This window comes from Gordionus sp. m RMFG-2023, chromosome 3 (genome assembly GCF_954871325.1).
Source record: "Gordionus sp. m RMFG-2023 chromosome 3, tfGorSpeb1-WG-v2, whole genome shotgun sequence".
In the NCBI taxonomy this organism is placed as follows: domain Eukaryota; kingdom Metazoa; phylum Nematomorpha; class Gordioida; order Chordodea; family Parachordodidae; genus Gordionus; species Gordionus sp. m RMFG-2023.
The window spans coordinates 9,649,797-9,674,157 of NC_088777.1; the positions used below are offsets into that span (position 1 = coordinate 9,649,797).

The 24,361-nt window shown below is 26.4% G+C and overlaps 2 protein-coding genes across 3 annotated transcripts; one reads left to right on the forward strand and one right to left on the reverse strand.

Moving 5' to 3' along the window:
* The first annotated feature begins 1,673 nt into the window (after window positions 1–1,673).
* Window positions 1,674–4,584, forward strand: LOC135926287 (RNA N6-adenosine-methyltransferase mettl16-like). The gene is made up of 3 exons (XM_065462092.1): window positions 1,674–1,840; window positions 1,930–3,428; window positions 3,948–4,584. Exons 1-3 carry the CDS (start codon window positions 1,702–1,704, stop codon window positions 4,536–4,538), a joined length of 2,229 nt encoding a protein of 742 aa, XP_065318164.1. The 5' UTR covers window positions 1,674–1,701; the 3' UTR covers window positions 4,539–4,584.
* Window positions 4,585–9,940: 5,356 nt separating this feature from the next.
* Window positions 9,941–12,193, reverse strand: LOC135926084 (protein zntD-like). 2 transcript variants are annotated; one of them, XM_065461757.1, is made up of 3 exons: window positions 12,120–12,193; window positions 11,587–12,074; window positions 9,941–11,505 (listed from the first exon to the last, which is right to left on the reverse strand). In XM_065461757.1, exons 2-3 carry the CDS (start codon window positions 12,047–12,049, stop codon window positions 10,154–10,156), a joined length of 1,815 nt encoding a protein of 604 aa, XP_065317829.1. In that variant the 5' UTR covers window positions 12,050–12,074; window positions 12,120–12,193; the 3' UTR covers window positions 9,941–10,153. The 2 variants fall into 2 exon arrangements, with proteins under 2 accessions (XP_065317829.1, XP_065317828.1); XM_065461756.1 differs by having other exon boundaries at window positions 9,941–12,074.
* Between the last annotated feature and the right edge of the window lie 12,168 nt (window positions 12,194–24,361).

Below are 24,361 nucleotides of genomic sequence, written 5' to 3' on the forward strand. Positions count from 1 at the left end.
GTATAAATTATGATGAATAGTTTTATAAAAAAATATCAACTTATACATTCTTTCTTTAAAATTATTGTTTAAGATATATGCATACATTTTTGAGGATCAGGAAATGGGGGAAGGGCTAAGGGGGATATTTTTTATTAGCTTAAAATGATATTCACAAAAAGTGATAAATTTCTGAAGGGGGGGGATTTCCCCTTGCCACCCCCCTGGCTACTTCTTTTCAATGTATTGTTGCATCATCCTGAAAATATCTCATCCAATAGTTAAATAAGGCACCAATATACGATTTTTTTAAATTATATTTATAACCCATTGTCGCATATATTTTTATTAATTTCATAAAATAAAGTTTAATGATCAAATAAAGCCAATTACAAGTCCATCTCTTTCTTATAGAAAATATTTTTAAAAACGTCCATAATGCAATTACAAATCGACAGATACAACATTTTCAAGCACGCAGGGAATAATCTTTATGCTCTAAGGCTGTAAATATTCATTTTTATTTTATTTTTTTTTCAATATTTATTAAAATCTCCCTTTTTAAGGATATTTAATTGGAATAAATTCGTTTTAGGAAGGGGATTAAATTTAAAGATAAAAATATATTCTTCAAAATATTCATTATTTATATTTTTTATAACTGGAAAGTGGGAGAGTGTTCTTCATTTCCCACCCTGCTGGTGATACACCTGAACAGAGCTTTTAACTGATACTTTTTCTATCGAGAGGACTTTAACAGAATCTTTAATCCATTTATTTTAACTTAGCTTACTTTACTTTATTTTATGAAATTTTGATATGATACTATAAATGAACGTGGAGCAATAACTTAGAATTTATAATATTAATTACATCTGATTTTAACTCTTTTAAGAACGGTTATTTTTAAAAAATTTTAAAAAGCAAACGAAATGGAAATTTTATAGAAGTCATTGATTCAGAGTTTTACTTTCGATTCGGTTCATCCGGTGGTAAATATTCTTTTATTTTAATCATATTTATTTACAGATATAACTTACATTAAAGAAATTAAGCTTAAAATCAGCCATCACCCACCTTTAAAGTAATTAAATTATGCTGTAGTTCTCGGGTATAGGCTTTTTCTTTGTCCCACTCCTTCTAAATTAAAGCCTATAGAGGTTTAAGCAACATTTTTCGAAATGTTGTGCCTACAAGTACGTGCGGCTTGCCCACAAACGTGTGGAGGGCTCCTCATATTTTTATTTTTATACCCAAATTAAATTGTTCCAATTAGATGGAAATGAGGAAAACCTAGCGTAGCTCTGTTGAATCTTCAACGTTAGAGGGCAAAAGCGCTATATATCACGTATCACGTAGAAGTCATTAAAATTTTGAATATAATAATTATAAAAAATCCAATTCATTTAAATTAAAAAAAACATCTAATAAATCTTTTTTTCTTTATATAATTCATTCAAATAGCATTGAAATAATAGGTATTCACATATTCAACAACATTAATTGGATCATTCAATCAACATTCTACTAACTTCCCCTATTATTTATACATTATTATCAATATATTAAATAATTAATTATTTGTTAATCCTATGACAATAATTTATGGATCATTTGAAAAATATACCCCTGCCATTTCAAACAAATATTCCCGATATTTTTAAAAAAATTGTTCCATTAAAACCTATCAAATGTCATGAATTACAGGGCTTTAATCGATATATGCATCCTAGAAATTATTATAAATATTATCAACCTGACTTTAATGCATTATGCCATAATTACCCTGATATCCTTGGCAAATACATGGTTCAAAGTAAATGTAAACGTAATTATAAGGATCAATCAACTATCATTGAAAGTAATTTATTTACAATACTAATATTTACTTAATATTTTATATTATTTTAATTTCAAATATCAATATATATTAAAATATTGCAATAAAAGCGGATCAAAACCTGGGGAATATGGAGTATGGACAGTCTTTTCATTACACCATAAACTTTTCAAATCCCAAATCTACTCTTGCACTCACACAAGTTTTATTGAAAGATCATTTTAATTTAGATATACAAGTGCCTGAGGGACGCCTAATTCCTACTGTCCCACAAAAACTTAATTATATTCTTTGGATAGAAGACTTAATATCTGTTTCTTATACCTTAGATCAAACTTTTTCTTCAAATTTTATAAATTCATCATTTAAAAATCATGAAAACTTAGAATCCAGTCCCTTAAAACTTAGCAATACACACACAAATCATGGGAATGTAAAGTTTATAAATGGTTTAGATATAGGCACTGGATGTTGCTGTGTTTATGCCCTACTGGGCTCAATTAAAAATGAATGGACTTACTTAGGCACTGAACAGGATGATATTGCTTATAAAATAGCAACCCTCAATTTAAACCATCAAAATCAAAGTCTTGCAGACAAAGTTAAACTTTTGTTAACTAAATCAAGTGATAAATTAAAGTATAATAAAGAAATATTTGATGATACATTAAAAAATAAAGCAAAAAGACAGAAAACAGAGATACCTTATAGTAATAACAATGATAATATTGAGGAATTTCCTGAATTAGATAAAACAAAGTATAAAGGAAGGGATACACAATTAGATATAGATAATGAAAAAGTTAGTATACAAATTGTCTTGAAAAATGGGGATGAGGAATCATTACTTGATGATAATAGAATAAAACTTATGAATCAAAATATTGATATCAGCTATGAAAAAACTCATATAAACATTGAAAATTCTGATGATGATTCTAAGGAAAAACTAATGACAATGGAGCACTCTGATAAAATATTTCCTAATTACCAAGAATGTTTACAATTATATGCTCCTGCCAAAGAAATCCATTTTCAATTCACTATGTGTAACCCTCCTTATTATTCACGTCAGGAACTTTCCCAAATTCGATATTCCAAAATAAACACCCTAAAAAATATTGAAAATATTAAAGAGAAGGTTCCAAGAGCTTCTTTAGAAAATACTAACACCTTAGATATTTCTGGCAAAATTGATATTGAAAATATAGTATCTTGCCATACAGACACAGATTTCAGTGTTGATACTCATAAAATGTCCAAAGAAAATATTATAAAAAATCAATATAAATCTTGCTCTAATCCATACTCCCACCAAACAGATTACATAGACCTGGAAAGTGATATGGTTTATAAGGAAAAGGAAGGGGAATTTGGCTTCATTTTAAATATGTTCCACGAAAGCCAGGTAGAACCCTGGAGAAGTAATGTGGACATTTTCACTTGCCTCATCGGTAAGAAAGTAACTTTGGAGAAGTTGTTAGAAAAGGTTTTTTCCAAAAACTTGAATTCTATTCCAAATAAGCATTTTAAATACACTTTCACAGAGTTCTGTCAAGGCAAAACTATGAGATGGGCTGTGGCATGGAGTTATCAGGATTTTATAAAAGTTTAATATATTATGACATGTAAAATCAGGGACGAGAACCCTCCTTCTAAAAAAATGGGTTTGGGTTCAATGAAAAATTTCTGTACCCGGTTCAGGTTCAGGGTTCGGAGACCAGAAAAATAATGACTTATTAAAATTATTTAAAATAACAGAAACATTATTTTTTTAAAAAATTTTATTTTAATTAATATCACCATAAAAATAATTTATCATCATAATTATAATAGTAAAATACAATTTAAAAAATTACTAAATATAACAAAAATAATTACACGAAAAATTGATCAAAAAGTGTTTTTTTAAAAATAATATATAAATTTTTTAAAATTATAAGCTTGAACCCTGAACCCTAAATTTTAAAAAAGGGTTTGGGTTCAGTAAAATATTTAGGGTTCGGGTTCTCTTCCCTGTGTAAAATACATCAGATAATTTATTTATTAGTAGAAAAGATATATTTTTTTAATAAAGCTCTCAAATTTTTATTATTAGTTTATTTATTTTTTTACCATAAATCCATAGCTACCCCCTGGAAAATCTATTTTCGACGATGAACCACTAATTGAAATGTTAAATTACACAATTTTACCAAAGGTGGGTGATTCTCATAAACATCATACCAACCATGATCAAATTACCTTGGACCTTTTTCGAAATTTATTTAACGCTTTAAATTACCTCTCGGAACGAGATTTTATCGATATTCAGATTGCGACATTCGGTGTCGAATGTGTGTCCTTCATTTCAAGGATACATTTAAATGAAATTTCCTTAGAAACATTACAAAAAATCGAAAAAGAAAGAGTATCCATTGATTCTCGCAACAATGCCCCAGAAGCCATCTTACTTGATCACATCATCAGCTTGCTTCGACAAAATAACGTTAGCCGTGACAGCCAGATATCGGCTATCATCAAACAATTTGAATTCTCATGTTTGTGTTCTGTTGTCAAGACCTCGTCCTTCGATATGAATCAGAAAAATGCCTACCCGGGATTCAAAATTATCGTCGAATGGATGTACGGTTATAACCCGTTATGTATGCATAAATATTTCCTCATGTTGACCGATGTCATTAAGATCATATTGCAAAATGAGTTTACAGTTACTTAATGTCCACATTAGATATTATATTATTTTTTTAAGTTATAAATATAATTGTAAAAAAAATGTAAAAATTGTTAATCAAAGTAGTTATAAATATATATTGATTTTAAATCATTGATTCCCAATTTTGTTTTTAAAATAATCTCATTTGCCACAAATGTTCAAAAGTTTGGCCTAACGAGAAATGTCAATTCAATTAGACATATTTTATAAATAAGATTCACATTCGGCTTATGATAAAATATTTATCCAGTTTATAATTTATTTTTGTAATTATGATTGGGAAACATTCTTCCTTACAAATTCACCGATTTCAATATTCGTTTGATTTGATTATTTGGTTATATATAATTTCTTATGATTGGTTGGCGTTGTTTTCACTATATTACTATCTTTCTTCAAGCTTTATAACGGGAAATTTCATGGGTTATAGAATTAGTAATTTCTTGATTAATAATGTTAAATATAGTCTTTTAATAAATAGTTCAAAAAAACGATTGTACAGAAGATTACCAATAAAAAAAACTCTAAAACTTACTTAGATGTTACTGAATCTTTGGTACATTCTTCTCATGCCATCAGTAATCTAGTCTCCAATTTGTATTATATATTATTAGAAAAATAAATGTTAATTTCTTTTTTGATATTCATTTACTAACCAGAAAATGGATAGTAGAAATTTTTGAGGTAACCCTTAATTATAAATAAAATATCTGCCCATCTTCAAAAATATTCAAAAAAAATCGGTGTGGAATCGCCTATGTTCTTATATTAGATATAGGAAAGATTTGGGGTAGGGTATCACTAATAAATTTTAAATAACATGCCATTTATATCTTAGTAGAAGCTATTTTTAAATGTACACTCACGTTCCAAAATGAAATTACTACTTGACTGTTAAATTATATTATAATTTTTTTCGTTGAAATGAATGGGGGGAGGGAGTGAGGAGATTAAACTATTCCATTGAGTAAATAATCAAAAAACTGTAAATTTGAAGTTCGATTTATTTTTATAAACTCATTAACTTGATACATTAAATTTTAGTGCCAAATTATACCTATTTTTTGAAAAATAAGACGAGCAAAGAACCATGAATTTATATATAATTAACTACTACTACTGTTATTGAAATGGGTTTAAATCAAAACTTTTCGATTAGATCTCCCGTTTCGTTTTTTTCATTCTCCGATACCAGTTATTATGTTCAATGATTTCCCTACGAAATGCTAAGCAGACTAGTGATGGAAAAGGTCAGTTAAAAAAGCTAGTCGAAAAATCTTGCCTGGAAAAAAAACTGAGGAATATATGGATAATCAATCTGTATATAAAATTGCTACAATCAATATTTAAGTTCAAAAATTAATGATATGCTTTAAATCGTGCAAGTATATCTATTGCGTCAGTTAGGGCAGGGAGGGGTAGAAAATTTGTGATCTCTTTAGAAACCTTGATGACTGCTCTAATTGGTCCTGGCCTAAAAATTTAATCGGGCTGAGTTATGGTTTTAATAAATATTTTTTATTAAAAAAATCGGGCTGGGATATTTTAAAATCTATAAAATACAGGACAATGATGTTTGTGCTTCTTAGATATATTTTAAAAAAAATTTGTTTAATTAATATATCACCAATCAAAAAAAACTCAACGTGTGATCAATTAAAGTATCAGCCTGCAAACTATAATATACAGACTTGAACTATAGGAGTTTCTATAATCTTGTTTCAAGTTTTAAAACAAATTTTTTTAAAAATATAATTTAGCCAATAAATGTTAGTTTTATAGAAGAAACCTATTTCATACCAAATATAATTGCAATATAGGGGTCATATCTTTAATCATTCATTCTCAAGATGGAGTATTAACTCCTCCAAAAATATCGCTTCATTAACCTGATCTCTTTAGTTTAGACTATTTCGTCCTTGACAAAATTAACTGCTTAATGTTCAAGATAACAGCCCTCGAGTGGAATCTCTTATGGAAGTTTCATTAAAGAGATGCACTGGATTAGATGTACTTATCGGAACTGATGACGTCCTATTTATTTTTTTATACACCCGTGCGTGGGTGAAAAATATATTTCTTATACATAAATTCAGGGATTCAAACCAAACCCGAAGAAGCGTTTTTGGAAAAAAATCTGAACCCGAACCGAACCTGAACCGAGTTATAAAATTTTCAAAACCCCGAACCCGGGATTTTATTTGAACAGGGTTCAACCGGGTTATTGTTAAAAATCATATAAGATTTTGTATAATTGTAAATAAAAATTTTAATAATTAAATTGAGATTTTATAATATTTTCAAATTTCAATTAAGCAAAGTGTTAATAAATTTTAAACAACTTAATTCATTTATGCCATTTTTAAATTTATTCCCAAAGATTCGTATTGGAGTGTTAATAAATTTTAAACAATCAAATTCATTTACGCCATTTATTGTTAATTTATTCTCAAAGATTATTAATTAGAGGAAAATGAAAGTGAACAAGTCAAAGTAAAAATTATTATATTGGATATTGTTAATTAAAAGAAACACGTCTAAATAAAATTTTTAAGAATGATACATGACTATGCTTTGTATTTTTTACTATATTTTGCCTATAAATAAAATAAAAATTTAATTTTTTATATCAAATCTATGTCTAGTTTTTCAATTATGATTTAAATCTAGAATTTTTTTTTATCATTTCAAAAATTCTTAAACCTGAGCTGAAACCAAAATCAAACCCGGGTTCAAAAATATTTCCCTGAACCGAACCAACCTATTTTTTTTTAGCCTTAAACCGAACCCGAAGCTAACCCTGGAAAAAATTTTGCCGGGTTCGTATCCCTGAGTAAATTTATCTCAATGTATTTAAATTATTAGTATTTTTTGGGATGAATGTTTATTTTGCATATTTCCAATTACCAATTGAATTTATTTTGAAAAAAGGAACTTTTAATTTTAATTTAATTATGAGATTCACAATTTAGTTAAATAGATTTTTAAAGCATTTTGTGTTTCTTATTGCTGTTTACAATCGCAAAATCATTTTTTTTGGCGTTTTATATATTTTTCTTACTGTTCTAGTGTATTAATAAATATAATTAATCAACTTCGAAAGTAATTTATTTATCTAGAGATAATTTATTTTGCGATTTATAAGATTTTTTTTACAGCTCTGGTATATCTACAATTGAATGACTTTGACAGCATTTTATTCATCTAGAGATCATTTTTTTTTGCGTTGTAACCAATGACATATATAATACCTAGACTGACGATTCATTCATTAAAATGCATTTTTAAGCGTCGTTAAAACAAATCAGCTGGACCCGCCATTTTGGTAACATATATAGTAATTATTCTCATGTTAAAAACTACTATTAAATTGATAACTTGCTTCCTTATTATCTCGATGATCCAGTAATTCTTTAATAAAGTTTGCATCAAATATGGGAATAAATTAAGCTCTCGTTTAAAATTTTAATGATTAGTGTAACCAAGATGGCGTCCCCAGCTCATTTGCATTGGTGTACACTTTTAATGAATGAATCGTCAGTCTAGGTATTATATGTCATTGGTTGTAACATAAGTAATTTGTTTATTTTAGAAATTAAATATTTAAAAAAATTACATTTTGATTTATAATCTTCTATATTTATTTTTTTTCAACCAATTAAAACACCGACTATCTTCAATAGAACCAACCGGGCCCAAACGAAAACCCAGTACAATATATCTTTATACTATAAAATAGTTTAGAGATGTAAAAAATAAGATATAAAGGCCAGTGATATACATCGGGCGGCCCTAAATTTTTTTTGTCATAGCCTGAACCAACATTATTTTTTCAAAAATTAGGATCACCTAATACCAAAGTAAATTTGGACTCCAGGAAGGGGTGATCGGGCAGGGCTGTAGATCACTGTTAATAAATAAACTAGTTCTTTTTTGATTGAATTTTGGTATTAGAAAGATGTTCGTAATTTTGGATAAAGCCAATTTCCAGATAAAAAAAGATCTTAGCTGAATGAAGGTCGATTATTAGAATTCGACTCCATCTTTAAAACTAATTTTTATTTTAAATAAATGAATTAATGTGTCTATAAATCTTTCGTATAGATATTTATGGACTTAATAAGCGTAAGCACTTATAAATGTAAATTAAAAGGGTTAAGCTTTTTTTAGAATTAATTGTAAGCCATTTTAAAAATGACAATCTCGTAAAATCACAAAATTTGGACAGGCCTAAAATAAAAAATATTCTAAAAAAAATAAGTTTCGCTGCTTTTTTACACAAATAATTAGTGATTTATATTTTATTTAACTTAATGAAAAAATGTGTTTAATATTTTTCAATTAAAATTTTTTGACGGGGCAGTCTGTAAAAGTAATTCAGGCATCGAAAAAGATAAATAAAAATTTGGGATTAGGTTAGGTTTTTAACAAAAATTTCTGGTTTCTGGCTTAAAAAAAATTGAATTTACAAGACGTTAACAGTGTCTTGGAAAGAAATATTCTTCAGAATAAACCGATATTTTAGAAACTTGTAAAATATCAAATGAATGTCATTGGCATTGATGTAAAATCAATAATAGCCAATCTCCAAAAAAAATATGGTTGCTAGGTGCTACCACATCAGAAATGAAAAATAATTTTTAGAAACTATATTTATTTAATTTTTAAAAGAAATCATGAAAAAACATGTCTAGTTTGTATGGTATAATCAAATAACTTCCTTACAGTCAATGAAAAAATCTCAAAACCCTCCATTTTCCCATTGGATATTAATTTTTGATTTATATATAAAATTACTATATTTGTATAGATTTATGGATAAAATTTGGTCTTGCTAACTAATTACCTTAGATAAAAAAATCAGGTTAATTCTGTTCTATAATAATAAAGCAAATATTGCATAAAAATAGATTAAAACTAAGAATATAATAAAAGAATTTTTGTCAAGTATAATTAAACTGATTATGTGAACAAAAAGAGAAGTCAAATAAGCCATATCCCCTCATACAGCCAAAGACCAGGCTATTTTTCCACAATTTTAATGTTTAAAAATATACAATTTTATATTATCTCTTTTTTAGGCGGTAAGGGGTGCATCTAAACATTGCAGCCTAAAGTTATAAATATCACCCCCCCCCCCAATATCAATAAAAAATGAATTGGACATTAAATTTTATTTTGTAAAACTTTAAAATAAAATAAATCATGAGTAATATAATATACATTTCTTGCTAAAAATTTTCTTTGAGTTTTTTTAAGTTCATTTTTACATTACAATAAATTATGAATTGATTTTATAATGTTATATGTTGCATTGTATAATTTGATATAAAAAAAATATATTAATTTGTCATGTATAAAATTAATAAAAGCTGCAAATATCAAATGACAGATATACAAATGCATCTATTACTTTAATTTATAAAAAAATATTTAAAAAATTTATATATAGTATTTAAAATGTTCTAATCTATAAAACTTTGAGATGATAATAAAAAAAATTTTAAATGTATAAAAAAAATACTATAATTTTAAACATTAATATATAATTCACATGAATCTCAACGTAATATAATATTTCCCAAGATTAAAGCAAATGATTTTAAAATTCTATATGCTTAAATTTTGTAATATGTATCATAAACAATAAAACCAGTCATAAAAGAAAACCCAACTATTAAAAATATAACTTTTAACAATCTGTTTTGGGATGAATTCATTTCATGAGGTAAAAGCTCAAAAAAGGTAACATATAAAAATGTGCCACATGCTATTCCTTGCAATATAGCACTAGTTAAAACTACCCAGGGCTTTGGATTATGTTTGCTTATATCATGAATCTCTTCTTCCATTAATATGTTGCTTCCATGTTTAGTTTCATCAAAAAATGATTGAATCAATATTCCACTTTTTAAATCAATATTATTAAAACGATGTGTGTTATTAGGTAGGTATGCTATTATATTTTGATAATTTAAATTTGATTGTGATATGTTTTCCTTTGGTAGGTTTAACAAAATATTTTCATCATAACTATTATTACCAAGATCATCTTCTAGCATGAATGTCAAAGCTATACCAAGGGGTGACATAGAGCTAAATATAGCACCACATACAACTAAATGAGGCCAAAACTTTATTTTTCGAGATGTCGATTGAACCAAATTGAGCCCAAGACTAAAAGCTACTGTTATCTTGTGGAAACAAAGAGCACCAAATAGGGATAAAATTCCTGCACCAGTGGGTTGAAGTGCTACTGCCATTCCTTCAAAGAGTGAATGAACAGATAATGAAAGAACAAGAATATAAAGTCTGAAAGGAGGATGGCCACACTCTTCATCAGCTGATAAATGATGAACTGGATGGTGATGATGATGATGTAGAGATTTATTTGATCTAAGTCTAGGAGTGACTTTTGAATCAGACTTTCGAGTTATATCAGGATGTAAGAACAATGATGTATCTTTAGCATTTGTTGTAAACTCCTCATCATGGTCATACAATAAGAGATCATGACTGTCATTAATAACTTCCATATATTCAGGGGTTTCAGCAATATCATTTGCATTATGTGATTTTATAGGGTGGTCTGGTGATTTATAAAGAATAGGAGGATCAAGTTCATCATTTAATTCTTCATTTATTGAAAATTTAACTAATGAACCAGTGTTATGCCTTATACGAGATCTAGTTAAATTGGATTCTTTGTCATATAAAGAACAAGGTGTTTGATGGTCAATAGTATTACATATTTTGTGCAAAAGGGAAGTGCTTGGATGTAAAGAGTAATCACTGCTATTTTTATCTGTAAGATTATTATGGTCAGTATTAGGGCTAATTGAACCATACCCATAGTTATTATTATCTGTGGAGTTCTTATGTAATAATATTGGTAATTTTTCTCTATCCTGATCATCAATAATATTGTCTTCTAAACCTCCATTTGAATAATTTTCTTGGTGGACTAAAACTTTAACATTATGTATGTGATTAACATTATGTATATGATTTTCTGATTTAACAATTGAATTTATATTAGGATCAGTTTTACTTGATAGATTAGTATGAGGCATTGCTGAAAAATGAGCATGATTTGAATGTGGTTGACTTCTAGAGCTTCTAAAATATTTTTCTTTAAAGACCAAAGCAATTTGTTCAATAATTAGAATAAGAAAGATTCCAAATACAACTACAAATTCAGAGACTGGAAATCCTTCATTAATATCATTTGAATCAATTTTTTTATCATGACGTGGGTAAATATTATATAATTTAAGAGCCTTTTTCATTATAGTTCTCACTTCTGGCAATAAGTCCAAAAAACATGTTGCCAAGAATACGCCAGCAGCAAAACAGTTTAGAAAAGAAAATACCCTTTCATATATTAATCTCTGAATATTATTTTGATGTGATTGAGCAAAAGATAATATCCTATAAGGCAGGAGTACAAATATAAAGGATAATACTAATAAGACTATTAATAAAATTATTTTTAGTGAGTGAATATCTATCATTGATGAGTATAAATATTTATTGAATCTAAAAGTAAAAATAATTTAAAAATAAATGAATAATATATAATACCTATTGGTTGAAATTAAATATTATCATATATAAAACCCAAGTGGCCAAGTCTATCGATTGAGATTGATACCGCGCTAAAATTTTCATAAAATGATGAATCCGATATACTAATAATAAAAAGTAGCTCAACAATTTACTAAACAACGACCAATTTTAAGGTAATTTTAATGTATAACAATTAATTATTTTAAAATTTAAACAAGACTCATTATACCAGAAATTTTTATAAAACAGCACTCTCTTTTGCTATTTAGAAAAGTCTTTTTTTAGATTAGACCCATAATTTTGGGGAGTGGCGAAAACCTTGTCAGTTTTATATCAATATGAATTAAAAATGTTTAGAATCGGGCATTTCAAACTATTAGAAAAACACTTTTCTGATAATTTATAACCACAAATATAGTTTGAGAAAGCGATAGTAATAATGTGAAATTTTTATAGAGAAGAGAATATCTCGAACAATTCTCCCACGAACACTTGAAAGAATACATATAGCAAAACTTTTTCTTCTATAGAAAATTTTATAGCGCAAAAATTTTTAACAAAAATTATCGTGAACCCCTTATATATAGCGAATTTTAAGGAAAACCTTTATCGCGATTACATTATATCAAATATATTTTTCCGCGAATGTGATTGTGTAAGGTCATTATCTTTGTCGCTAAATGATTATTATATTATTAATAGGCTTATTCAGAGGAAAACAACATAATCAATAATAGTTTAGCCATCTAATTGAATAAAAGGAGGAAATGTTCTATTTCATTATCTATTGGCTATCAAGTATGAGTTGGCTTTTAAATGCGATCTTTTCTAATGTGATAAAAATATAATTTATCAAATATTTCATCCCTCTCTCATTATCGTATAATAGGAATATTAATTATATTTTAAAACCTATTAATTATACCCTTTCCCCTCTAATATAAATTATAAAAAAAAATGCACATTATCTTTATGCAATAAAAATTAAATTTTGACAAACATAAATAAGTTTTTTTCCTCAATTAATATTCCAAAATTAACGTGCACCCGACTAAAAAATTTTTTTTGTTTCAATATTAATATTTTTTGCAAATTTTTTATTTCACAATTTAAATAAAATTTAGATTCAATATACATCACAAATAATAGATAATCAAACATTCATGAATATTTATTGAAATATAAATTGGTTGTATTGAATTTTATGAATAAAATGGTCCGGACAGTGCAAACTCATGATGTTGATATAGAAATAAAATGTCATTTTTAAAATGTCATTTTCTGCTCGAGTATTTATCATTCTTACATAGTTTATATTATTATCCTTCAGTCGATTAATACTTGAAGAAAAAAATGTGTTTTAATTATATACATAAATTATAATATTTACTTTTTCTCCAGCAATGAAAAGCTGTCATATTATGAGATTAGCATCGTTGCAAATCAATCAAAAATAAAATTAAAAAAAATTAAATATTGAATTAACTCATAATTTTTTTTTTAATAATTCAAAGATTTTATTTCATACTCTCATTAAAAAACATATTTTAATAAACTAAATACATTGATAAAATATAATATTTTCAAATTAACATACTATATCTATAATCAATTAAATAAAAATTTTAAAAAATTTTAGTTATAAAAATAATTACTTATTTAAAAAAAAATTCCTTTTATTCACCCATTTAAAAATAATAGATTAAAAAACAATTCTATTTTTACCCTCGATGTTGGTGTTATTGTTTTTTTTTGTATTTTTTCCCATTTTCTATTTCGTTTTTTAATATTTTTTTCAATTTTTACTTATTTGAATATTTTTTTCGTTTTAATGTTTTTTTCAAGGATCCAAACCGAACCTGAACCGAACCGCTAAAATGCCTCTGAACCAGTTCGAGTCTCATAATTTTATGCTTATAAAATAATGTGTAAGTTATTACTAGTAGTATATTGCAAAAATTTTAATTATATTCAAATTGTTTTAAAAATTATTATCAATCACATTTGATTGATAAACGTCAGTCATAATTTTTATAAACTTTAGTATATTGCCATTTTACAACATTTTTAAATATTTTAAGCTTGTAAATATTAATGCTAGAAAAAAATTAAATCTAATATATAAATTATTTATATATAGTATTATAAATGACACATCAAATCTGATGTCATACTGGCAATGCCAGCTACCCAAGTTAGTGTGGAAAGATGTTTTTCAACAATTAAATTTATATTCTCTCCTTATAGATGTAATTTGAGTGAGACGAATTTTGAAAATATATTAATTGTGCGGCTTAATAAAAAAATTTTAAGTAAATGTTCATATTAAAATTATTCATTGATATTTTATTTGTCATATTTATAAATTAAATATTATTTTATAATGTTAAATTTATAAAAATGAAGGTTTCTATTTTAATTATATAAAAAAAATTTTCCTTATACATAATCCTAAAGTAGGTTTGAATACAAAAGTGTTCAAACCGGTTTTTAGAGGTTCGAACCGAACCGATATTTTTATTTTTTGCGAACCAAACCTGAACCTTGAACCGTTATTTGTATCCGAACCTGAACCTGAACCAAACCGATATTCGTTTCGGTTTGGATCACTGGTTTTTTTCTATTCACAATAAATTTGCTTAGTAAAATATTTATATTTTCTCAAATTTTTCTAAAAATATCATAGGAAAAAATATTAAATCGTCAAAAAAAATCTTTTTTCCTTTTAAGTGATTTTAGCTTTAGTGATTATTATTTCTTTATTTGTCTTATATATTTATTAATTTGGAGAGAAGAATTTCTTTAGGTCAAATTTGTTTTTTTTAGCATAATAATTTTATAGTGGTATATTAAATGAAAGCCAATTTTAAAAATAAAGGGATAATAATCATCATTCCAAGTGCTCGGGTCTAGTTTATGAGTTGAGAGGAGATTAAAAATATTACCCGAAAAATATATGAAGGCAAATAAAAAGTTAAGTTATATTACAAAAAGCTACCCTATGTCATAAATATAAACTTCTAAAAATTAAATATAAATAATAAGAATATTTTTAATTTACAAAATTATTTTAGTAACTTGCAAAAAAAATTAGCTATATAATTTAAATGGAAAAATAATTAAATTTGAAATGATCATTAGTGAAGAATTACATAGAAAACTTTTCATTAAAAATTGAATGTCTGAATCTGAAATTATATATGGAATATTTAGAAGATATTGAAAGATATTTTTATATAATGAGGAAATGATTAAATCCATATGTTTAATTCGAAAATTGACAGCAATCATTACCAAAGGTAATAATAAATCACAAAGTTGTTATGATAATGGAAATAGATGATTTTATGAAAAACATGTTGGGATATGATGAAATGGAAACAGTAGTAGCGTTAGCAGGAATTTGGTGTGGGGGGGGGGGGATAATTAAAATTTTTTAAAATAAAATTATTGTTATTTAAAAATATCAAGCATAAATTTATTAGGACTAATAACTATTTCTAACATACAAATTTAAATTACTATGAATTATAAAAAATTAAATATATAAACCGATATATAAAAATAAATTTGATTTAAAAAATATTAAACGAATATAACCGGCGGCATATAAATACTTTAAATAAATCTAAATTATAAAATATTAAGTGGATATAACCAGGATATGATGACTATAAAATAAATACTCCATATAGAAATTTAATTTTTTTGAGCTTTTAAAATTTATATATAAACTATAAAAAATCTAAATGTTGGAAATATGAATAATTATATTTTTATGTAAAAGAAAAATATATAAGACATTAAAAAATGATAGCACAAAAAATATTATAGAAACATTATATTTTTATAATGTAAAATCCAATCTTCGTTGGGAAGGAGCTAATTTTTCAATTATCTCATCCGTGTTTGGCGTCAAATGCCTATGAATATTCAAAAGGGCCGGACCATTCAACCTACTTTCAGAAGTTGTACTTCTTAGGTACGTTTTTAATCTTCTTAAAGAAGAGAACGTTCTCTCATTAGTTGCAATACTAATGGGAAGAGTTGCTAATATATATAATAATTTCAATATATTGGGAAAATAATCTAAAAGATGTTTGAAATGATGCAAAGCATCATAGCATTTTTTGGGACTATATCAACCATAGTTAATCTTTTATACCATAGTTGGCTTCAGCTAATAAAGCATCATGAGATACATTAATGTCTTCATGATAAAAATCTTCCAAATATTTTATTTTTTTTCTATCACCATCTGAAAAAGGTTCAGAGGGCTTTTGCGGAAGTAATATCTGCAGATTGATAAGTGTTTCTTGATAAATTAAAAACCTTTCATTTACTTGGGTTATAAATGTATCCAAAAGAGGTATAAAGACATTTATTTTATAATATTCTTCTATTGACCCTATATTAATATTTGGACGATAAGTTTGCCTTACTGTAAGTCGAGGGAGACAAATATTGAACTCGTATAGCTCTGCTTTTGATTCAACATTAACATATAAAATATGAAATTCCTCATCAGCATTAGCTCTAATTTCTTTGAGTTCTAATAAAATTGTCTCTGCTATTCTCATCATCTCAATCAAATCAATATCAGGTTTTTGAAAAGTATTACATAAAATAGTTGTATAATAAAATAATTTATTAATACATTCTAATGCAAAAAAAAATTTGGTATAAGTATTGAATCTAGTAACTTGCTTGCTTCTGAAGAAATATCTTTTTCAGACATTGTAATATTTCTATAAGAGCATTAATAATCGGCTCTTCTAACTCGATAAAAGCTGTTACTGCTTGATATCGAAGACTCCATCTTGTTGGACAAGCTTTTTGCAATTTTTTTCTCCTTGTTTAGCAAGGAGTTTCAGATATAATTCTGTTCAAAATATTTTAACGCTTGGGGTATCTAAGCATCTCATAGATGCTAGATATTTTACCTGATATAAATATAAAAAATTTAAATAATTAAAAACCTAAGCAATTTGATATCAATAGTAAAGAACATTAATTCGATATTGCTAAGTTGAGTGAATGGGCAGCACAGTGAACATATATAGCTGTTGGGCATTTTTTTTAATAAATGCCTGAAGCACATTGAATTGTCCACTCATTGCACGTGCTCCATCATACCCTTGCCCACGTATCATATTTATATTTAGCTATATTTTTTAAAATAATTATATAATAAGATTAATTATTACTTTTAATTTTTTAAGATTCACAAATATTACATCAGCTAAAGCAGACCCAGTCATGCTTGAAACAGGAATAAATTGGAGAAACATTTCCTTGATAATGTTTTTATGAGTATCTACATATCGCGCACACAACGACATCTGCTCAATGCCAGCAATGTCCGTGGTCTCATCTTCCAAAATTGAGAAGCATGGGGCAGAATTGATTTCAACAATCAATTTTTCTAAAATGATATTGTTGCAAATATCAATTATCTCATTATCCTAGGGCTGAGATAAGTAGCATTTTTATTGGTACTAATGAGGCTCTCCATTAATACAGGATGTCCTAATGCTTTAAATTTTAAAAGTCCACGGAAATTACCTTCGTTATCATTATTATTAAAATTTAAGCTTCCTGAATCCTTGTGGCCACGAAATGCTAGGCCTTGCAAGCCACAATATAAAATAGCCTCAATAGTTAGTTTTATCTTGCCTCTATTTTCTTTTGCAATTTTAACCCTATTTTTATCAATTATTGATGAAATGGGAATCATATCCCCCTTTTGAATTGATTCTTTTGAGGAAATCATCAGTTCACAGCTTTTGTTTATTAAATTATCATACTATACTTTTTTGCTTTTTGGCATGATTTTCACCTTCAGCGTTTTTAAAAAAAAGTCTAATATCCATGACTAGAAATTTGAAAATTATAATACCTGGAAATTTAAAAATAATAGATAAATATTATGCCACAAGGAAAACTTGAAAATGAAATTAATTGATAAAGTAAATTAGTAAATGAAAAAGGTAATAATATAAAAATTTAAAAAGAAATAGATATGAATAATTATTAAAATATAAAAAATAATATTTTTGAAAAATATGTCCGGCATCTGCATTTTGGCTTTTGGAAGGGGGGGGATTTTTAGGATAAATGAAACATGAACATTAATCTCTCAATATCGTTATAGACTTATAATTACAAATGGAATTAATTATTGGAAATAATTATTGTATTCTATATTTCATTTCATATTATTGATTTGGCAATTCTATGAACTCAAAATAGATAAGATTACAGAATTTATAACTCCTTTTATAATTATAATCTTATTACTCACTTTACTCTCCCTTCTTTCTAATTTCTTATTAACAATTAAATACATATTTTTTCTATTCACCCTTATATATTTTTAAATTAATTGATTTAATTATAAATACTATTTCTTACTTTATATTTTTTTATTCAATTTACATTTCTTTTTCTAAAAATATTTTTAACCATCATTTTTTATTTATTTCTTTTTAAACACCATATTAATTTTTCACCATACTTTTACAAATTATTCTAATTTCTTAAAATATAAAAAAAATAAAAAAATATTATAAAAAAAATATTTCCTATTTTAGAACACTACTTTATTACTTTTATTCTAGTTAGACTTCTTTATTTATTTTTTACATAAATTTATTTTCCCAAAACATTTTTATCATTATTAAAAATCTATTATGTATATTACAATGACAATCATTGGTTTATTATTAATAATTTTACACTAAATTTTAATGTTCTCTTGTCCACCATTTTTTATTTAATTTCTTTATCTTATTTATATTATTATTAAATTTTATATGTTTTTTGGAAGAAGGACTTTTTTATATATTTACATTCTTCGTTTTAATTGCTATACTCATTACTAAACATTTATATATGGCTAGGGTGTGTTCCACCCTCATATACTTCATATTTGGAAGGTTTATTGGTATCCTTGAGTAAAAAATGGGCATAATTATATGGAGGATGGTCCTTCATATAATTCATTTACGCTCACCTTGGACAGGTCTATGACCAACGTGCTAATAAAGATAAAGATATAATTTAAATCCTTGTTTTTAAGTGGCTTAGTAGTTTCAGTGATATATATAAACTACTAGTTTGGCAATTCATTCATTAAACGCATTTAAAAGTGTCCACACATGGAGTAAACTGTGGAAACATTTTATAGTTTGCACATCGATTAATAAACATGAATGTGCACTTATATAATGACAAATGAGACAATTAGTGTGATTGCAAATTACATAATGAGCTTATGTATCTTTTAATTAATGAATCGCATATCTAGTAGTTGATATACATCATTGGGTCCGATAGAAGATTCTAATTTATTAAATATATATTTATTTTAATGATTAATTAAATTTTAAACCATTCATTGATAGATAAAATTTAAGCACAGTTCAAATTTATACTCGCTCAGGGCAAATTTTTAAATATTTTATAGTAATAAGTGGTTGTTAATTACCACCAACTAATGTTTATTTCTTATTCCCAGACCTATTACATCCTGAAAGAGAATTAAGATTTATTTGGGAGTTTGTAAATTATGGATCATTATAATATCTTTCCTTGTATGATGCACGAATCGCTATCGAAGGCAATGGATTCTTTTTATAGAGGTAGGGATGAATTTTGGAGGGTGGTTTGCTTTCAATGATATTTTCATCATGTATTCCGATAGAGGCACAGAAATCGAGTACGAATTCAGTTTTTATCTGAATACAAATTCTAAAACGAGGTTAAGATTATTTAAAGGTGAACTTAGTATTTATAACTCGTTACAATTTCTACTTCACAGTTACAACTAAAAATTTTAATTCTGCTTAGAATTAAGAATCTATACATACAAAATTAATGTCATTAATTATCCGTTTTCTTCTCTATCGTGTCAATCCCAAAGCTAGGTAAGCTATTTATGACGCGTCCTATCCGTATATATGGCTTGGTTTTGGGTTATATCAACGTCAATTTTCATATTCAACATGTGCGAATTTGAGAAGTCCAAGTTAGTTGTAATTGCCTTTAGTTCGTGACTAGTCACTTTTATGGCTATAACTAAAATCATAATTGATATTTCCAGGAATTAATAAAATCTGAACTATTAAAATTAGAGATAACTCAAACTTAGTTAATCATAACCGTTCAAATCCAAGATTAATCTATCCTCAGAATATAAAATTTATTTCCTGCATTTTCTCACAATGATTAATATATTCTTAGAGCCTGGGCTCCTATTGCGTCATTCTTATAAAATAATACTTTGAGAAGAAAAAAAGCATAAGACACCATAAAACATTATGATCCTAAAGGAAAATATATAAAAGTGAGCAACATATTTTTATAATTTTATTTAAAAAATCTGTTCAAAAATAAAATTTTTAAAATAATAGTCACTATTAGCTTATAACCATATTACATTCTCTAGATATTCGCGCTATTTGCAATATATCTTCGCCGATATGGTTATCTTAATAGTTTCACGTTACTTATGGATTTGGGTTTCAGGATAATGATTTCGTTATAAAATTTTTTGCAATTATTGATTCGCGATATAAGTTTCGTTAGTTTTTACTCCAAAATAATAATTTCGCTATGAAATCAATTAATAGACTAAATTTATTTCCATTATGTTGTGTAAATATAGTTTGCAAATTCTTTTAAACTAAAGTATTTTATTCCTAATTATAAGGGTACAGAACAGGTAAGGTATTCAAATTCTCTACCTAAGAATAGTATTTACTACTATTCAACAAATTACCCTAACATTTCGATTATTTATTTCATATGTTAATGGATAGAATAGTATCATTTTATTTTATTTTATTTCTTTTATTCAATTAATTCAAGAATAAGAACATTCTCTATTATAAGTGATGATTACTATTATTATCAGAGACCTGCAGAGTTACCATTTGCACGACCAGGTCCGAATTTTTTAGATTGTTTACTATTTTATTTTTGATAATTAAAATTTTTATTTAAACTTTTAATATACTATGAAATATTACCTGCATGAAATAAAAAATAAATATAAAATATATTTGGTAGACAAAAATTTTAAAATTGCGGAAGAAATTTGGTCGAATTTCTTTTTTGAAGGATAAATTTGAAAATTGCCCTCTCCCCATTTAATCCTATTTTTACTTCAAAGTATGGGTTTATAATATTTTTCCAAATAGGTATTCTTAGTTTTAATGTTTTAATTTCTTCTTTTATAAAGTTACTTTACTTTTATATGATAAAGAAGGAGAACAAATTTCATAAAATAAACATTTTTATTTTATTTTATTCTCCATTTAATATCCGTATTTGGTCACAAGTCGCCATCGCTGGATTCCATTTTGATTAAAATGTATATTTCGAATATTTGTAGAAGCGAGGTGATGGGGATCGCAAGTTGTTAATTATAGAAAATAAAAAATATATTTATTTGTTTGTTTCTTGCAAATTGTTATTTGTAACATAAATTTTTACTTTTATTCAAACGTGCGCAGCTACATTTACGAATTCAAATTATTTCAAAAAAATTTTGGAATCATTATGACATAAACAAATTAATTAAATTTGTTATCCTTGGAATATCACATCTAAATATAATTTTTTTTGGGCAACATATAAATGAAATTTAAAAATCATTTTCTTTAAATTATATTAATTTACAAAAATGAAATATTTGATATGGGGTTTTTTATTTTTTATATTTTTGTCACAATATGGAAATGGGCAAATCATAATTCAACAACCACCTTTTGGTTATCAACCGTCCCCTTTTATTAATCAACGCCCAAGTAAAATTTACTTAAATTCTAATATATGTCTATTTAATATAATCCTTTAACTTATCATGTAATATATATATTATATATTAGTTTCGAAGCCATACTGAGCCCATTTCCAACCAGAACGTTTTTCCCTGAGAGCGGCTTCCTAGGTATGGTACCAGCAATTGTTTTATTTATTTCCAAACAAAGGATAATAATTTATCGAATTAAATTAATCATTAAAAAAAAATTATGCCTAGGAAACCGCTTTAAAAAAACGTTCAAATGGTTTAAAGCATTATTGTTCTTGCGGGCGCGAGAACATAATCTTTTTTAAAAAAAATGGAAACCTAAAATCGAAAGTGAATGCCAAAAATTCGAACATTTTGAGCGTTTAGCACATTAAAAAAATATGGTTTGCTTATTCGTTGAATTAAATTCAATGATTTTCCATTTTCTAGGTAATAAATAGATAGGATATTGAATTACTACTCATAATGAACAAAAATCAAAAAATTCTTCTAAAATTTGGCCGAAATTTCTTGAAATTCAAAACCAGTTCCGAAAAGGTTTATAAAAGATATTCTAGTTCTTACGACCTAAAGTAATTAGGTCCGAATATGGGATTATTTTTTTTTGGCGAATTGGATTCGGATGTATGACAAGTTATATTTAAGGAATTGATAGCTTTCGAGCTTATAGATCCATATGGGCCTATTTTTGGTTAGTTCTGGTTTATAATTTTTGGATTTTTAAAATACATTATATATTATTTAGTTCAAAAATAAATAACCAATTCAAAAATTTAACTAAGTTCTAAAAAAGGGAGTTGTGTTTGAAAATTGTAATATCGTCTGACTTTTTATTTCTTCAATTTCTAAATATTCAATTTGAATATACTATATTTTTTACTTTTATTATAAACAGAGAGCTGCAGAGGTACCATTTGCACGACCAGGCCTGAAATTTACTTTCGAAAAAATTTCTGGACCAACCCGGGTTTTATATTTTCAAGGTCGGTCCGGATTTTATTTTCAAAAAAATTTTCGACCTAGTCCGAACTTTTTAAAAATATATATATAGATAATAATGGTGATTTAAAATATTCGGTTTTATAATATACAGCCCAGCCCGGATATATTTAAAAAAAATTAAAATACGGTTCGGCCCGTTTACCCGTCCCGGGCTTAGGCTAGGGCCTGCAGGCCTCTGATTATAATGAAAATGTTACGAAAAAACAAACCTGTTTTTTAAATGGTTGCTAACGTCAAACGATAGGTATACCAATTTGCACTATGCCATTTGAAATGCATTATTTGCGTTTGAAACCCTCAATTTGTGTACTATAAGACCATTTCAAACGTTTTTTCAAGGCGATTTTTTTAGACATATTTTCAGCAATTTTTTTAATTTACAGAAATAATTATTTTGCATTATATAATATTTTTAAAAAAACCACAATAAGAAATTTCAGACGCCATTTAATAGTTTATAGTTTTTTTTTATTACCGATTAAATGGTGTGTCTGTTTTTAGAAATATTTCTCAAAAAAAATTAATTTGACAAATTGTTATCCTAATTGCTGGCTTTGAAAAAACGTTCCGCTTGGAAATGGCCCTAAGAAATAAAACATTTAATAACGTAACTAGTGATCTGCATCGGCCCTAATTTTTCAAGCCCGGCCCGGCCCGAAATTTTTTTTAAAAAAGTTTTGCCGGCCTGGCCCGAACCCGAAATTTTTTTATAAAGTTTTGCCGGCCCGTCCCGAACCTGAAATTTTTTTTAAAAATAATTTACCGACCTGGCCCGGCCCGTATTTATTTATAGAAATTAATTTTTATAATTACTTAAAATAAAAGACATATGTTATACCTCTTTTAGTTTCAATAAATAAAATCAAATATTTTTATTTTACATAAAAAATTCAATATAAAATTAATAAATTTAGATATATTTAAAAAAATTTCCAAGGTTCAACCCGACCCGGCCCAAATTTTTTAAAAAATATTAGGTCCGGCCCGGCCCTAACCCAATTATTTTAAATAAAATTAGGCCCAAGTACGGCCCGAAGCCTGTTCGGGCCGGGTACGGGCCGGGCATAACTTTGCAGATCTCTAAAGTAACTACATATAAATCCGTACTCACTTTTTAAATATTAGGCCAATCATTTAAAATAGGTAAAAATAATTTCATGAATATTTACAGGTTAAGCTGGGTCCGAAAGTATTATTTTGTGGTTCTGTTCTCACCTATTGAGAATTTTATTAAAACAGTATGGGTACGGTTTGGAAAATCATTACGGTTTATTTCTGTTCTGCCGGCATGTCCGATATCCTGATTAAAATTTATAAATAAATGTGCAAGAATTACTCTTAAATTCCGTTGTCTGATCTGAAATATCTTTAATATAAATTTTTTTAAAACTTAAAATAACTATTAAGTCGATATAGCAAAATTTGAGATCTGCAAATC

What these genes read in the sequence shown, in the direction of transcription:
- LOC135926287 (XM_065462092.1), top strand. Translation starts at nt 1,702, where the DNA reads ATGCATCCTAGAAATTATTATAAATATTATCAACCTGACTTTAATGCA. An exon ending in TCAATCAACTATCATTGAAA is followed by an intron (nt 1,841 to 1,929) that starts GTAATTTATTTA and finishes TTGCAATAAAAG; the next exon opens with CGGATCAAAACCTGGGGAAT. An exon ending in GTTATCAGGATTTTATAAAA is followed by an intron (nt 3,429 to 3,947) that starts GTTTAATATATT and finishes ATAAATCCATAG; the next exon opens with CTACCCCCTGGAAAATCTAT.
- LOC135926084 (XM_065461756.1), bottom strand. Translation starts at nt 12,049, where the DNA reads ATGATAGATATTCACTCACTAAAAATAATTTTATTAATAGTCTTATTA.